General features: G+C 49.2%; 1 protein-coding gene across 2 annotated transcripts in view; it reads right to left on the bottom strand.

Moving 5' to 3' along the window:
* PODXL2 (podocalyxin like 2) overlaps positions 1-16122 on the bottom strand; it is a 42954-nt gene that overhangs the window by 2590 nt on the left and 24242 nt on the right. For both annotated transcript variants that reach the window (XM_005288401.5, XM_042849829.2), the window contains exons 3-7: positions 12180-13105; positions 10313-10387; positions 4655-4811; positions 2768-2829; positions 70-249 (exon numbers count right to left, since the gene is read on the bottom strand). In XM_005288401.5, the coding sequence (XP_005288458.1) occupies positions 70-249; positions 2768-2829; positions 4655-4811; positions 10313-10387; positions 12180-13105 (1400 nt within the window). The remainder of the gene's footprint in view (positions 1-69; positions 250-2767; positions 2830-4654; positions 4812-10312; positions 10388-12179; positions 13106-16122) is intronic.

The raw sequence follows: 16122 nt of genomic DNA, 5'->3' as shown, positions 1-16122 counted from the left end.
AACCACTCCTTCCATCCTAAGGGATAAGAGCCAAGTCCAGATGTCTTCCCCCACCCTCCATGTGCTCACCATGTTCTTCATCTTGGGCAGGCGCCTCTGCCAGCAATTGTAGATAAGCCCCATGATGATGATGATGGCACAGATGGAACCGATGATGACCAGCACCACAAAGAGTTTCCCATAGTCGCTGCGGGTCTGGCTGGGCCGTGACTGGCAGCTTGTGGTGGTTGAGTAGTTCTGGATGCCAATCTAAAATTAACCGAAAAGTAAGGCATGCTCAACCACTTGGGGGTTAATGGAGCTGCAGTCACTGTCCTGTGCAGAATCCCAGAGCTCTGGCAGTGTGCACAGGCTCACTGTGACCAACAGGGACAAGAGCTAGACTGGTGGGATCCGCTCTGGGATTATGCTGCACAGTTGGAAGGAAGGAAGCACATCTCAGTCTAATACTATCTACAAATCTTCCACCATGAGGTCATAACATCTTCCTTCTAGGGAGTGACAGTGGGAAGAAACCAGCACACCAGGTGTTAATCCCTGCTCTGGGCTCACATAGGTGTGCAGAGTGGGGTAGCAAGGCAGGGGCTGTGGCTCAAGGCCAATAAGAGGGAGGAAATGCTCTAGAAACAGCTACCTAGCGGGCAAAGGGGAGGAAAGCCTGTCGGGGAGGCAGAACTACTCACTCAGATGAGTGTAACCTGGGGTGGGGCGTTACATGTTTAAGCACCAACCTGCTGTTTCTTTTGCTCTAACTTGGGCTCACAGGAGGGCAGGAATAAAGTTTTGGATAAAAACCTCCTTCCATGGAAGACTGGCGTTCTGTTCCTACACGAGTGACCCACTCCACCAGCTTCTACTTGGGATACTGAATATTCTAGAGGCCAATCAGACACATGGGGTCTCTAAACTATAGCTAGGAGCGAGCCTCCCATCCCGGGCAGACAGACTGGTGCTAGCAGCATTCGAGCTAGCACGCTAAAAATAGCAGTGTGGAAGGTGTGGCTCAGGTGGAGACTCGTGCAGCCCACCCAACTCTGCCTACCCGGGCTGGGAGGTTTGCTCCCCACTGCAGTGTAGACACACCTATGGAGTGTTCACAGAAATGATCTTAGCACATTAAGACTCACTTCAATCTACAAAACTCCTTGGTGGCAGGAAAGGCCCCACTTTACAAGGGAGAAACCCAGGTTAAGGGTCTTGCCCACAGTCACAATGGCAGGTCAGTCTCATAGTTGGGATTAGAACACTGGATTTCCCGACTCCCTGTCCTGTGATCACTCCCCCAGGCCACACACTCCAGACAAGCATGATACCAAAACTTTAAAAAACAAAACCAAACTTTGCCTGCTAGAAACGGCATGTCAGCAAACGAAGCTGAACATTGCTGATTGGTCTCAGTGACTTGGCAGATTTCAAAAAGGTTATGTATCAATTCAATAGTATATATGAAGAGTGTAAAAGAATATCCTCCCTCTTTCTTCCAAGCTTATGATTACACAACGTCTCTGTGATAAAGAGTCTGTTTCATTATTGATACGGCTGGAGAAAGAATTACAGGTGCTGAGGTACAATATAAGTTGTGTAAGATCTCTGCAGGTAGCTTTGTTGTTCTCTCAAACAACACCAAGCAAGCCCTGAAGTCTCCTCCCATGTTTTCCATGGAAAGGACAGTTCAGGGTGCTAGTACCTTGTTTACACAATTTCAGCAATGCCCCTTATAGGGCTTTTAGCACTTTCTCTGGTGTAAGCCAATCAATACCACATTGAGCACTTATTTTGCTTTGTCTAGCTGCACTGGGTTGTTAGGTTAGGAGAAGACATGCATCTGCCAACACATTCTGGTCTGACTCTGCTCTCACCCACTTACACTGGAGTTATTCCTCGGAAGTCAATATAGTTCCACCAGTGTAAATGAGAGCAGAATCAGGCTCTTAATGCCTTCAAGTCCAATGAGCTAAAGGGGCAGACTCAAAGGAAATAGACTAGTTTGCCTTCTTCCCTGCTCCTCATCCAGGGCACCAAGGTTCTTAGGGGAATGTTTGGTGAGTAACTGTAGTCTGCTATGGAATTCGAATAGTGCCGTCAATGAGAGAAATGGAGTACTGAAGGCTGTGATGTCAGAGGGACTGAAAAGCAAGCCTGAACACTGGGGGGAGGGAAGAAAGCGAGACACAGTCACCTGCATTCATCAGGTGTCCCCCCTCTCTGGAGCAAATCTAAGGTTCAGCTCTTCAGTATGGTCCCAGTTACACAGGGAATACGAAGACAGGCAAAAACAATTTAAAAAATACTTCCCTAGGAAACAGAGGGCTGAGAAACCCTGGAGGGCATTCTGCCCAGTGCGGGAACTCACCGGGACTGTTCAGCAGAGGCTGAGCAACTACTGGCAAGAAGAGCTCTAAGTGGACAATATGGGGAGCTGGACAGATCTCAGGTCTCATCTTTCTATAAAAAAATCCTACGGACAAAATCTGCAACCCATCCTGGCAGATGGTGGTGTGGGGAGCAGGGAAGGGATTGGTCTATGCAGGATCCCTGAAGTGTGGACAGCAACTTCAAAGAAGCCTTCCAGAGACAGCAGATGACCCCATAGCCAGTCACTCTTAATGGGAACTGACATCTGATCATTCTGCAGTCATCAGGGAGGGAATAGGGGGTTCTGGCAATTTGCTTATGAAGGGTTCAGAGCCCCCTTAGACTGAAGCATGATCCCATTTTAATTACACTGGCTGCCTTCAGCCTGTAGGTTAAGCAGACAGGTTCTTACCTCGGCTAAGCTCCTCTGAACATACCCCAGTGCCATCAGGACATCTTTTGTAGGGACGACACCTGGTGAGAGGAGGAGAACCAGACAGAAGTGGTCAGCCCTACATGCTCTGCTTTGGCTCACGCATTCAGCACATCAGCATTCCCTGGGAATTCCAGGGCAGGATGTGGAGGAGGGGACACACGTTTTATTAGTTTACAAACTATTTTATGCGGTAAAAGCAATGTTTGGCCAGGAATTCCGGGTGCATGCAAGTGTGATTGAAAGTGTGGACTAACTGGAATCCAAAAATCATGGGGCTAAGCACTGTGCTACTCACACATACCTCCGCCAATGCATTTCAGCCCTGACTTGCAGCACTTGCTACTCCTGAGTGCTTACACAGTTCTGTCAATACACCTCTCTCCTGACCTGCAGCATCCTTAAGGACATGTGTTGTGCTCTGCAGGGATCCCTAGCAAGGCAGCCTACCAGGCATGTCAGGAGGCATATTGCAACAACTTTGTTCCTGGCAGAAAGAAATCTGCAAAAGCCTCCCTGCTAGGGAGTCACTAGCCATCACTGAGTGGCCCCCAAGTGGCTTCCTTCCCACATAGCTCACAGGATACTCTCCAAGCTGGCAAGCCAGAAAAGCATCACCTGTCAGTAGGATTTAGAGACCAAGGAGAATTGTTCCCTCTCCAGATGCCTCTCCAGTTCGGTCCAGCAACAGAGAGGGAACCTAACAAGAGCCTCATTCTTCACAGCAGAAAATGATTCAGCCCTTGACGATTCCAGGGTTCCTAACTGGGCACAGAACTCCATTTCTGACAGTTGCCCAGCCTGGCTGTGCTACTAGCATTACACAGCCCAGCTTCTCATTCCCAAGGGGATCCCCTCCACTAGAAAGAAAGGTTTACATTAGGGCCGCATGTGCTTACAAGAGCCTTTTAATGGTACATGGCATGGTCCACAGTGTTGGGAGAAACACACTAATTTAAACAAGCACGTAGAAGATACCTCTTAAGTATCAACATTATTTCCCAACATCTGTGGTGCATTTTATAATATTACTTCTTACTTGCCCTGGCATTGGCCTGCTAAGCCCAGGGTTGTGAGTTCAATCCTTGAGGGGGCCAGTTGGGGATTTAGTTGGGGATTGGTCCTGCTTTGAGCAGGGGGTTAGACTAGATGACCTCCTGAGGTCCCTTCCAACCCTGATATTCTATTCTATGATTCACAGTTATAGGGCCTTCCCCATCAAGCCTATACCCTAAACAGACTACAGAACAGAGACAGCCCCAGCTGATTGGAATGTTCCCATTGGGACTGCTTTTCAATGGACACGCAATAGTTCTTCTAACCCTCACTGGGTAGCATTGGCAGGCTCTGCAGATCTGAACAAAAAGCAGACGATCTCACCTTCTGCAGCAGAAGAGGGAGGGAGACACAGAGGCAAGCACGGGAAAAAATGCACAAAGATGAATGTGTGCAAGGATAAAAAGGGAGGGGGTGAAGCAGGAGGCCCTGAAGGAGTGAAGGGAGGAGAAAGATGAGCACAGAGTCTTGAAGGTCAGGAGGAGAAGCTGGAATCTGATGTGACTAGCAAGAGGGAAAACCACCGCAGGACTGTACATGGGAGGTAACATGGTGTGTGGTGGGAAAGAGGCTTATACTCTATGTACACACCGACAAGCCTGCAATCACCAGATATAGCTAACAGAGGCAGCATTGTACTGTATAGCAGGAGAGATTATGTCACTATCACCAGGAGAAAAATTGGGGGTAACAGGGCAGAGAAAGCGCTTTCCAGCATCACTGGAAATCTCCACTGGAAAACAATCTTGAAGCCAGATACACCTCTTCCCAGTTCTCCCACCACCACTCCGCTTTTTTACCAACACTTACCCTGCTCCCCTGCCAAGGTCATTAGCAGGTGCTTGTCATTCTCATTGGGTTTGCTCAGAGAGATCAGCCACTGGGCCTGCAGTCCATCTGTCTGCCTGGAGAAGGCATCCTCCACCAGAGCCAGCAGCTGGGGACCCTTCTCCAGCCGGAACTCCTCCTGCAACAAGGAACATTGAAGAGCATCTTACCCTACTTCGTGGCAAGGTAGAACCAGTGGAGTGGAAAACCAGGGACAAATGCAGACTTGGTGTAAGTGAGTGCAATGCCACTGACTTCAATGGAGTTATACCTGTTTACAGCAGGGCTGAATGGGGCCGTTGGTGGGATTATTTTGTGGGTGGTGGGAAGGGAACCATATAGGCTTGAGGGATGGTTTAAATGTACGTGTAAATTAAGTCAATTTAGCACTTCTGAAAGCAAACCATCAATGTGCTTGTTCCACGTCCAGATCTGCAGTGGCTCTTCTATCAAGAATCACAGCGTCTCCTTTCAGTCCAGTCCTGGCCCACATAGTTGTGCTGAAGCATCTCTGTCCTAACCTGTACCCTCACTTTGAGTTTGTCTTTGTAGCATCCTCCAGTCTCAACTGAGCCCCTCCCTGCAGCAGGCAGGGATCCCAGAATCACTCCCATGTGCAGAGCTGTTTTCTTAGCCTAAAGTAAAATTGTTTCAGAAGCCAAGAAAAAGTGCCAGATCTGAAGGGAAGGCCTCAATTCTCCCAGCACCCGGCACTGGGTCAGGGGGGCCCAGCTCTGCCTGACATGTGCCATTGCCTGGCAGCTCCTCTGCCACTTTCCCACTCCTGTGTTTCTATTCTTGTCTGCAGTTGCCATGCCAACCCAAAGGCCACCCGGATGATTAATAAATGCTGGCGCTCCTGGTTGCCATGGCAATCCCAAGTGCTCAGGGCAGGCACAGGCCTGAGCAGTGAATGGCCTAATTGGAAAAGACACCTAGGATTCAGGCCTGAATCACAAGAGCCCATCAGTGCCATGTCTCATCAGGCGAGGGTTATGGATTTCAGCTGAGGGAGCGTATGCAGCCAGTCAGGAGAGGCATGGGAAGAGGGCACGGGTGGGAAACTGCTCCACAACTTTACCGCAGGGGCCTCCTGCTCAGAACCACGCACAGGGGCCATGCAGCCATCACTGTCCTAGTGGCCAGCTCTCCGCATTGTGACACAACCACCATCTATGGCTCAGCAGGGGCCTGGGGATGCTGAAGGGAGGGGTAGCACACTCAGCCTGAGAAGAACGGGGGGGGGGGGGGGGGGCACAAGTAGCAGGGGAGAGAATATTTGAAGTAACGGAAGCAAATGAGACAGAAGAGGCCCTGACAGCCCAGGCAGTTCTCCTTGGCTGAAAAGACGGCGGCCATGACATAGTTTTAATCCAGCAAAAGGATAACTCGCAGTGCTAGAGAGACTTCAGGTTCAAATCGCCTGTGAATGGAGGCAGGGCCCTGAATGGACATGCATCATTGTTAGGTCCAATCCTGCAGTCCTTACTCAGGCAAAACTCCCACAGACATCAATGAGAGTTTTGCCCAAATAGGGACTGGGCACTTAGAACCCATTAGAAGGATAAAGGGACCAAGCCAACTTGGGTCTACAATGGAGATCTTGGTAAATGTGTGTTTGTGGTAACGGGTACAGAATCCTAGGGCCCAATCTTGCAAGATGCTGAGAGGTGCCCATTGACGCTCAGCACGTCATAGCATCAGGCCCTTAAAACAAAAAGAAATATCTGCATGTTTTTTCTAAACTAATTTAAATATATCAATAAATCGCTTAAAAATGCAAATACACTCCTGCAGCATTGAAAACCCAAACAAAACCCAGCAGGGACCTAGTGTACAGGAGCCAGAAAGCAAAACTGATATACTCAAGGGAAGCCAGCCTGTCTACTTCCACTGTCCAACCTGAATGAAGTTCAACAGACAGTAAACAAACTGCATCAACTGTGATGGCGGGGGAGGATGGAGTTTGACTTAAACAACAAAAATCCTTTCAGTTTCAATCATATAAAACACTAATACAACACAGGGAAGGGAAACATTTGTGTTAGATATTTAAGTTGACAGGTGTTCCTTTGAATAAGGTTGAAGACAGCATAAACCACTTATTGGGAATATTTGTTTTGAAACATGAAGTCAAGTAGAAAAACAGTCCAGTCCTGCCTGCCCAAGGGCGGCATCTATGTTTGGCAAGGGAATAGCCGAGGATTACACCTCCAGTCCCCCGCACTTTTGCTTTCACTTTTCATCTCCTTCCAATGGTTAAAACTCAATGATTGCAAATGGCAACAGGAAGAGATGAGAGCTATTACATACAGCAAAATTGCACTTGTGTAGTACTCAGATGAAATGGGGAAGAGAGGGATGATGACCGAGGTGGATAGGAAATGAGCCATCACAAGCTTATTTTCAAGCGCTGATGTTCTGAACTGTAAATGTTAGTTGTGACAGAAGCACTTAAAATGGTATGAAGGACAAACAGTTCTCTGTTTGAAGGGGCAATGCTAACGTCAGGAGGCTTACTGAAAGGAACATATTTCTTATACCCCTTTAGAAAGTTATCATCATTCATTCTCTATATTTATTGTTTCTAAACCAAATCCTTCAGGGTTTCTCTTTTTTTTAAAAAAAGACCAATGTGCATAGATCAGTGCTCAACAGCAATCCCGCAAGAACAAAAACAGCACGCTTAGTCCAGTGCAGGGACCTATGATAAAAAAAAACAGATACACAGAGAGGAGAAAATATTTCATCAGAGAAACATTGTTTCAAATTTCTAAAGTAATCATGTATTTTAAAAATCGGTTTAAAAATCACAAAGGACAACCTGACCCTGTCCTCTTGATAACTGGTCTTTAAGGGTTTGATAAATGGCCCATGAGAGGTTCCAAAGGTGAATGGGCCCTTTTACCAGAGATACCCAAGGGGCTTTGGGTTCATCAATTAACTGCAGGTTTCAGGGATTGATGGGTGAGTATTGGATTAGCAGAGCACTTCTGGTTAACAGAACGAGAAAGAAAACAAGATAAGGGGGAGGCGAGGGGGACAAGAGGAGAGGCACTTAAAGAAGATTTAGTGACAGTCTGAACCAGTTTACTCTGGAAACAATGAGTCTTTATTTGCAGAATCATCAGAGAAACATGAGCAGAGACATCATACCCCAAAAGTGAGGAGAGGAAAAAAGTCTCGGTCTTGGGATCAGATCCCAATCTTGCCACTTCATTGCATGATTAGGGAATGCAGTGTTACAGGTACTGTCCTGCAGATGAGATGGGAAAAAAAAGGCTCCTTCCCATCTGGTGGTCATCCAGGTGGAAATTAAAGATCCCAAACCTGGTGCTTTAGGCCATGTTCCTACCTGCAGTAAAATAGGTTCTGACCTCTCAGGTTGTATTAGAGCTATTGCTAAGCTAAGAACAGATGCTGTGCTTGCTTCCACAGTGACTGCATTGTCAGCATAGAACCCAGTATGGCACACTGGTTTAGAAGATATGAGTGTGAAAGAGAAATATGAGCTAGTAGTTTGAGCACTGGACTTCTACCCAGGAATTATTGTGGTCTAAGTCCAGATCCGACACTGGACAAAACAGTTTCGCTGCCAACTCTTTCCCCATCTGTAAAATGGGAATAATATTAACCTTCTTCCCATGGGGGTTGTGACGATTAGCAGTTGTAAAAAGTCTGGAATATGAAAATGCAAACCAAGGGCTATATATTATAAACTCAATTTCTATCCTTCTGGATGGATGGGCTTGAGCTAAAAGCACAGGATTGTGAATCTGAGATCTACTCCCAGCTCTGCCACTGACTCATTGTGTGTCCTGCAGCAAGTCACTTCACTGCTCCGTGACTTAGTTTCCCCAGCTGTAAAACTGAGATAATGCTTACCAACAACACTGGCCTGTTGAGAGACTTGATTCAATTAAAGGAACACAGTCAATTTAAAACATCACATTTCTCTCTGAAACTATTATACCAAATCTAGTTACAATGAACATCCAAGATCACTAAAACTGAAATACAGCAAAAAGCTATTTTCAAATTTATATTGATGATACACAAAATGTTATTGAATGGACATATCATTGTTCTCTTGTTTAGCCAGTTAACAAAAGAGAAACTGCCTCACTGAAGAGGCCCATCTAAATAGCAGAAAATAATCTATAAAATGTAAGGAATATATGTATTTTAATTTCAGGCACTCCTTAGTACTTAAAGGGGTCGCTCTATTGGAAATTGGATTAAAAAAATCAATTAAAAAAATTCAGTTTTAAACTGTCCCGTGAATTTCTGAAAAGTAAAGTGCTTTGAGATCCTCCAATGGAAAGTGCGATGAACATGTATCAAGTATCATAACCCAGGGAGGATGGCCTCAGTCAAGGTTCCCACTCTCCCTACACAAATTTCTAGTTATGTTGACTGAGAAACAAGAGGGACAAGTGAAGGCTGCACATGCAAAACTTGCAGACACTTTTTTAAAAGCCCATTTGAAGAACTGGGACAGACATTCTATGAAAAACTGGGTTTATACCTAAGCCTAGGATCATCTTGATTCCACTATCTTGCCTGCTAACCCCCAGAAAAAGAAGAGGATGGAAAATGCACATACAGGTGCATGCAACACACAAGAGCTGCAGTTTCTTGACAGCAGTGCTGATGATAGGATTTGTGCTGGCCCTAGAACAGAGGTGGGCAAACTACGGCCCACGGGCCACATCCAGCCTGTGGGACCCTCCTGCCCAGCCCCTGAGCTCCTGGCCCAGGAGACTAGTCCCCGGCCTCTCCCCTGCTGTTCCCCCTCCCCCGCAGCCTCAGCTCACTGTGCTGCCGATGCAATGCTCTGGGCGGTGGGGCTGTGAGCTCTTGATGGGCAGCGCAGCTGCAGAGCCGCGGCCTGACCCAGTGCTCTGTGCTGCGCGGTGGCATGGCTGGCTTCAGCTGGGCGGCACAGCTGCCTGTCCTGGTGCTCTGGGTGGCATGGCTGTAGCGCCGCCAGTGCTCCAGGCAGTGTGGTAAGGGGACAGGGAGTGGGGGGATTGGATAGAGGGCAGGGGAGTTCAGGGTGATGGCCAGGGGGCGGGGGAGTGGATAGGGGTCAGGGAGGTCAGAGGGCAGGAAACAGGGGGGTTGAATGGGGGAAGGGATTCCGGGGGGGTAGTCAGGAAGAAGAAGGGGTGGTCAGGGAGAAGGGGTGGTTGGATGGGGCAGGGGTCCCGGGGGGCAGTCAGGAATGAGAGGAGGGGTTGGATGGGGCAGTGAGGGGCAGTCAGGGGCGGGAGGTCCGGGGGGCAGTCAGGGGACAGGGAATGGGGGGGTTGGAGGGGGCAGGAGTCCTGGGGGGGCATCAGGGGGCAAGAAGGGGGGGGGGGGGTTAGATAGGGGGCAGGGGCTGGGCCACGCCTGGCTGTTTGAGGACACACAGCCTCCCCTAACCAGTCCTCCATACAATTTCGGAAACCCGATGTGGCCCTCAGGCCAAAAAAGTTTGCCCGCCCCTGCCCTAGAAAATGTCCTATGAATCCTAGGATCCATCACACTAACAAATATTTTGCTGCCCTGTATAGCAGAGCCAGCCCCCATGTTAGTATTCTAGCTATTTCCCATTTACTCTCATTGTATTCAGGTCTCTTGTGTCTGACTTACGCAGTCGATGTTATCAGACATGTTCAGAATGATGTAGTTTTTCCCTGCCAGGTTACTCCAGTCCTTGCAGATCACCTGAAAAGACAAGACACATACAGCTGGGTTTGGAAGGAGAATGCAGCTTCCTGCTGAAGGCACAAGAAGCTTGAGCAGAGCAAGTGAGGGGTTGTATTGTACGCTGAGCAGGGGGTTGAACTTTTGGGAAAGCTCTGGAGGAACTGCATGTTCTCCAATATGGAGGGGATTCTCCAAAGACGGGATACTGGAGGACATGCCCCATTCTCCAGGCTGTGACATACATGCATAGAAAAGAAATGTCTTCTTTTTCATTTGAGTGCTAGTGGATTTCGGTACTGTACTCTGTTAATCCACAGAGCAGGGACAGTCCGATCAGTGGCCGAGTAAGCTCCCTACAGGCTGCCATGCCAATCAGCCTTGCTATCCTGAGGCTATGTAATGGTGCATTCAGTCCTTGGCTCCCTTATTCAGAATAAGAATGGGGGAGGGTACAGGCAATTAGTGCTAACTGCCAGACTGATTTGTGTGATAGGGACACCTGTTTACTGCGTTATATCGTCCAAATGGAGCTAGACACTCTGGTAGCTGGATCCGCTGTTTAGGTGGCCTGCATATTATCACAACAGAGACTGCATCCAGAGCCTCACGGTCCTTAAGAAGCAGCTCTGTAGGCAGGCTGAAATGGAGCCCTTCTCCTCAGCTGAACTCCTAGAAACTGCAGATGGTTTCAAAACTAGACAAAGTCCAGTTCCACAGCCATCAGATAATAATGACTTGGTCACCTCACTCACTACCAGCTTGAGTGGCACTGAAATTGGCTGACCTAGTGGTGAAAAGCTCTGGATCTCTTTCTCCATCTACCCCTTACAGAAAATTTTGCAACACAGGAGAAGCCTCAATAGACCTCAAAGCAGGTGCTACTGCACAGGTACCCTGCAATCGCACAACCACCTGCAATTTTACTGTACTGCTATCTTGTAACCTCCACCCCCATCTATCCTGGCACTTATATGGCCTCTATTACCATAATATCTTTGCATCTCACAATCCTATCCTCACAGCATCCCGTTGAGGCAGGGAAGCACCATGATCTCCATTTTAAAGATGGGGAACTGAGTCACAGAGAGACTAAGTGACTTGACCACAATCAAATGGGATGTTTGTGGAAGGGCAGCTATTGAACAGGTCTCCCACAGGCCAGGCTAGTGCTCTAACCACTGGACCATCCTTCCTCTGAACCCTCCCTGCAACTCTATTGTATGTCTGTCCTGCAATTCCCTCCCTGCAATTCTCCTGTACTAACCTGCTGACAAAGATCAGTGTACTGCTGCCCTGCTCCACGTGCCCTGCATCTGACCAGGCACTAACAGTTGCAGCGCAGGTAGCGATGCAGGTACTGGTGATATAGGCACCTCCCAGAGGTGTTTGGGGCCATTCACGCACTTATATTTCCAATAATGCAACCTGAAGAAATATCACTGGACTTGAAAGGAGCTAACTATTAACCCTTTCACTGCTGTTTTCTGCCCAAAGATTACATTAGATATGCATAGACAGCAGGGTAGGAGCAAAACTGTGTGGGAAGGTTTCTTGGTGCATTGACCCCCCACACACACACTCAGTATCTGAGATGTCTCCACAATGTGCCATGAAAGAGGGAACAATCCCCTACAACCTTTAGTGAGGTCATGGGAAAAGTCCCAGCAACTATTTCCACCAGCCTGATGATGGGGCATTTGAAAGCAGGGAGAGGTGAGTATAAGTTAATATCCACACAACATTGGAAGAAGAAGGGTTAATACCCAAACATATTCCATAATGAGTCCCCCTCCCCCGCACAATGGGATACCTGTGCCGAGTTCCAGGGCAGTCCTGTTGACAGCACATCCAGGTGGGTGTCCCCGGTCTGCGGCACAAAGCTCCGCTCTGCTGCCATGGTCTCAGTAGCCAGCTTCGTGCCATTCTGAGCAGGAGTTGCAGCTGGCTCGTCAGACCCATCCAAGGAAGCCACCGAGGAGCTGGCATTTGCGGGGCCATCACCACTACCAGAAACAATCTTGGGATCTTGGGGGCTGCCTCCAGGAGATGTTACCTCAGGAGCTTCCTCTGTTTGCTCCATTCCAGTTAGCACTGTGGGCCCCATTTGCTCCCCACCCTCTCGTACTGTGGACTCAATGAGCTCCCCTCTCACTGGGAGCTCTGTGGTCTCCACTCCAGCTCCCACCAGGGTCTGTGTGGACTCTGCTGTTGCCACGGTCCCTGCTAGCTCCACTCCTACTCCCACTGTAGCCCCAATATTTTCTGAAGTCACCTGGATGGCATGCTCTGCGACACCTTGGGATCCTGAAGTGGTGACCGACAGGATGGAGGACACAGGCAGCAGACTTGGCCCTATGCTGCTCCCTAGGTCAAAGCCCAAAGAAGTGTGCTCAGGAACAGAGTCTTCCTCTTGCCTTTCTACAGCTGCCTCAGTCACAACACCCAGTCTGCTGGAGGCTGTGGAGAACAGGAGGGAGAACAAGGAGTCCTCCTGGCCAGCTGCTTCTGAAGATATGTCCTTTGGCCATTGAGTCTGGCTGCTCTGTTGCCCTCCCTTAGAATGGTTTATGGGGAGCAGCCCTTCCTCTTCCTCCAGAGCACTGGAGAAAGGTGTATGTGGGTCAGGCTCCACGGAATCCGATGACGGCTGAAGGGGGGCGGTTTCCCAGTTGTCTTTAACCTGCGTCCTGTTTCCCTTGGGCAGGGCCTTATGAGAGGTGACTGGAAAACTGTAGTCTAAAACAAATCCAAGATGCTTCATGTTAGGAGTCTATCACAAATGATCATGAATGCTGAAAGACTGGGGGATGAAAGCAGAGAGGAGGGAACAAGCCCAGGGTCTATCTACTTAGGGACACAGATGACAGAGGTTGGAGGCCCTATGAGAGTGCCCTGGTGTTTGCCACCAAAGAGGGAAATGGGTTCATTTAATAGAGTTAAGTTCATATGTTAGCGAGAAGAATATGATTGGCAGATGCAGCTTGGGCAACAGCAGTGCAAGCTTCCCATGCATTCACCACCAGGCCTGGAGGAACCCTTTTAGGGATGACAGGGGAGTTCAGACTTCACAGACCCTTCTGTACCAGGCCTCTCCACTGAGCCTGCCAACCCAGGGGCCAATCAATGCCAGTTCTGTTGGCAGTGTTCATGAGGTGGGTTTGCATGCTCTAGGAACTAAGCTGAGATCCTGCAATTCATTTAATACAGGGGCTCTCAAACAGATACCAGTCTGTACCGCCATTTAGCCACTATCAGACTAAGGTGGAAATGATAGAGATTAAGGGGGAAAGGAACGACAGAATGATAGACCTGATCCTGCTCTCAGTTACACACAGGTAACGCCACTGAAATCTGGATTGACTAGGATGTCACTGAGAGCAGACTCTGGGTCAGGAAAAAGAAGAACAGGAGTACTTGTGGCACCTTAGAGACTAACAAATTTATTAGAGCATAAGCTTTCGTGGACTACAGCCCACTTCTTCGGATGCATGTCAAGGCTGTATCCCCACTTTGAACTTTAGGGTACAAATGTAGGGGCCTGCATGAAAACTTCTAAGCTTAACTACCAGCTTAGCTCTGGTTCCGCTGCCACCATTTCAATGGATTCCCTTCCTGGGAAGCCTTGAAAAACCTTCACCAATTCCCTGGTGAATACAGATCCAAACCCCTTGGATCTTAAAACAAGGAGAAATTAACCATTCCCCCTCCTTCCTCTCACCAACTCCTATATGCATCCGAAGAAGTGGGCTGTAGTCCATGAAAGCTTATGCTCTAATAAATTTGTTAGTCTCTAAGGTGCCACAAGTACTCCTGTTCTTCTTTTTCCGGATACAGACTAACCTGGGTCAGGAAAGTATCTCACAGCATAAAATCACCTCACAGATGGTTCCTGGGTTTCCAAACCACCAGGTTATTGAAGAAGCTGTTTAGCCGAGGGAATAAAGGACAGAAACAGGGACTGAGCTAAATCCACACATCCCCAACTGAAGGCTCACTAACTGCAGCATGGTGCTGTTCTGGAAGGCCAGCATGTGCGGGGTTTTGAGGGGAATCCAGCAGCTTGTGGAATATCAGGGCGAGGGAGCACTAGGCCTCACGGCAGGAAAATCAGACCAGTCAGTGGCTCCTCTTGGAAGCCCAGCAAGGACCTCTAAGATGTCCTGGACTGACACAGTAACAGCAAGATCAGCTACTGACAATTGACAGGCCACATGCTCCAGCCACACTCATCCCTGAGGCCAATGGAAACCCACCATCCTTATCAAGAAGCTGCCAATAACAATGCTGCTGAGTACTGGGCCACCCTCCTGAATAAGTCCCCTTTCCCCCACGCCTAGCGCAGTGCACGCTGGGAGCCAGAAAGCGGTCTTGCTGCAGCCAGAAAACACCGGCCCTCCCACCTCCCTGGGCTGTGGTTATTCTTCATAAATAAATAAGCGATTGTCCGACATCCCCAAGCCCGTGTTCTTGCCTGGCTGCCAAAGTGGATGCTTCATTAAGCACGGTGGGAGGCAGCCGTCTGGATGCCTTACAGTGCGCGTCCGTGAGAGGAGCCTCCGAATGACACCCGTCCCCAAACCGCCGCTTACTGCTGCTGCGTCTGGAGCTCAGTTGGGGGGTGAGAGCAGGGGTGGGGAGAGTGTGTTGTCAGCAAGAGTCGCTTGGATACTCCATAGCAGGTAAACCTCTCCATGCTGCCAGAGCAACTCATCGGTCTCAGCCCCCATAGTCCCAAAGCAGGAAGCAAGTTGATCCTTTCACCCCTAACGGTGACCACAAACGTGTCACAGACAAATTCCTACCCAGCTGGTGGTTGATTTACATGACTCTCCCACATCAGTAGCTTTATATTAAAATCAGCCCCCAACTCTCCCTAAGGCTACTTTATATGCCTGTGATGGCTCAGTGCTCCCCACCCCCACTGTGACAGGGAGCTGGTGACTTTCTCCTGATGCTTTCCTTCAAAGTGAAACCGGAGCCTGTCAAGCTCCTCCAGGGTGCTGTTAACTGGGCTCCCATGGGGCCTCTCCCACCTCTGGCCCCATACGGGGCACCGGGATCTACTGTCACTTGGGCCACCTGGGGCTCTTAGGCTCAATCCGAGCTCTGAAGGGCATATGGCATAAATCCATGTTACTGGGCAAGTGCCTCTTCACTAGCAAACGTGCTCTAAAACCCCTGAAACGGGATCGATAGACTCAAGAGTTCCAAGGGCCAAAGGAGACAGTTGCCACCTGAAGCTCTCCACCACCGCTCTTTGGCTAGCAAAGAGGTTATGCCCTGTCATGCAAGGTGGCTGCAAGAGCAGTGAGCTAATGCCCAGGCAGAGAAAACCTCTCCCTGGCTGCAGTCTGGCACCAGCCTTTCCAAGTGCCCTGTCGTCATCCTCCTGTCTGAAGGAATGCAGCAGCCACTGCCTCTCTAGCCAGAGGCTGGTTAATGGCAGGAATGACCATGGGATTGAGGGCACTAGGCGGGGGAGGACTAGCCCACCTCACCAGGCTCTCGGGCTTCCGCTTCCATTGAAACGCTTGGCATTTGCATTCCATACAGTAGCCCCATTGAGAACTGTAGGAATTGCGCCTGCACAGATGCACTATGGGTGTGGAAAGGAGGACTGGCCTCCCCCGAAGCGTAAGGCATTGGGCACTGTCAGAGATGGGACACTGGACTACGAAGACACGCAGCAGGAAAGCAGGCAGATTCCTTGCACAGGGCTGGAACTGGCCAAGTAGCAAGCAAGAGCACTATTC

This window comes from Chrysemys picta, chromosome 7 (genome assembly GCF_011386835.1).
Source record: "Chrysemys picta bellii isolate R12L10 chromosome 7, ASM1138683v2, whole genome shotgun sequence".
NCBI lineage: Eukaryota > Metazoa > Chordata > Testudines > Emydidae > Chrysemys > Chrysemys picta.
This window is presented reverse-complemented; position numbering and strand designations above follow the sequence as displayed.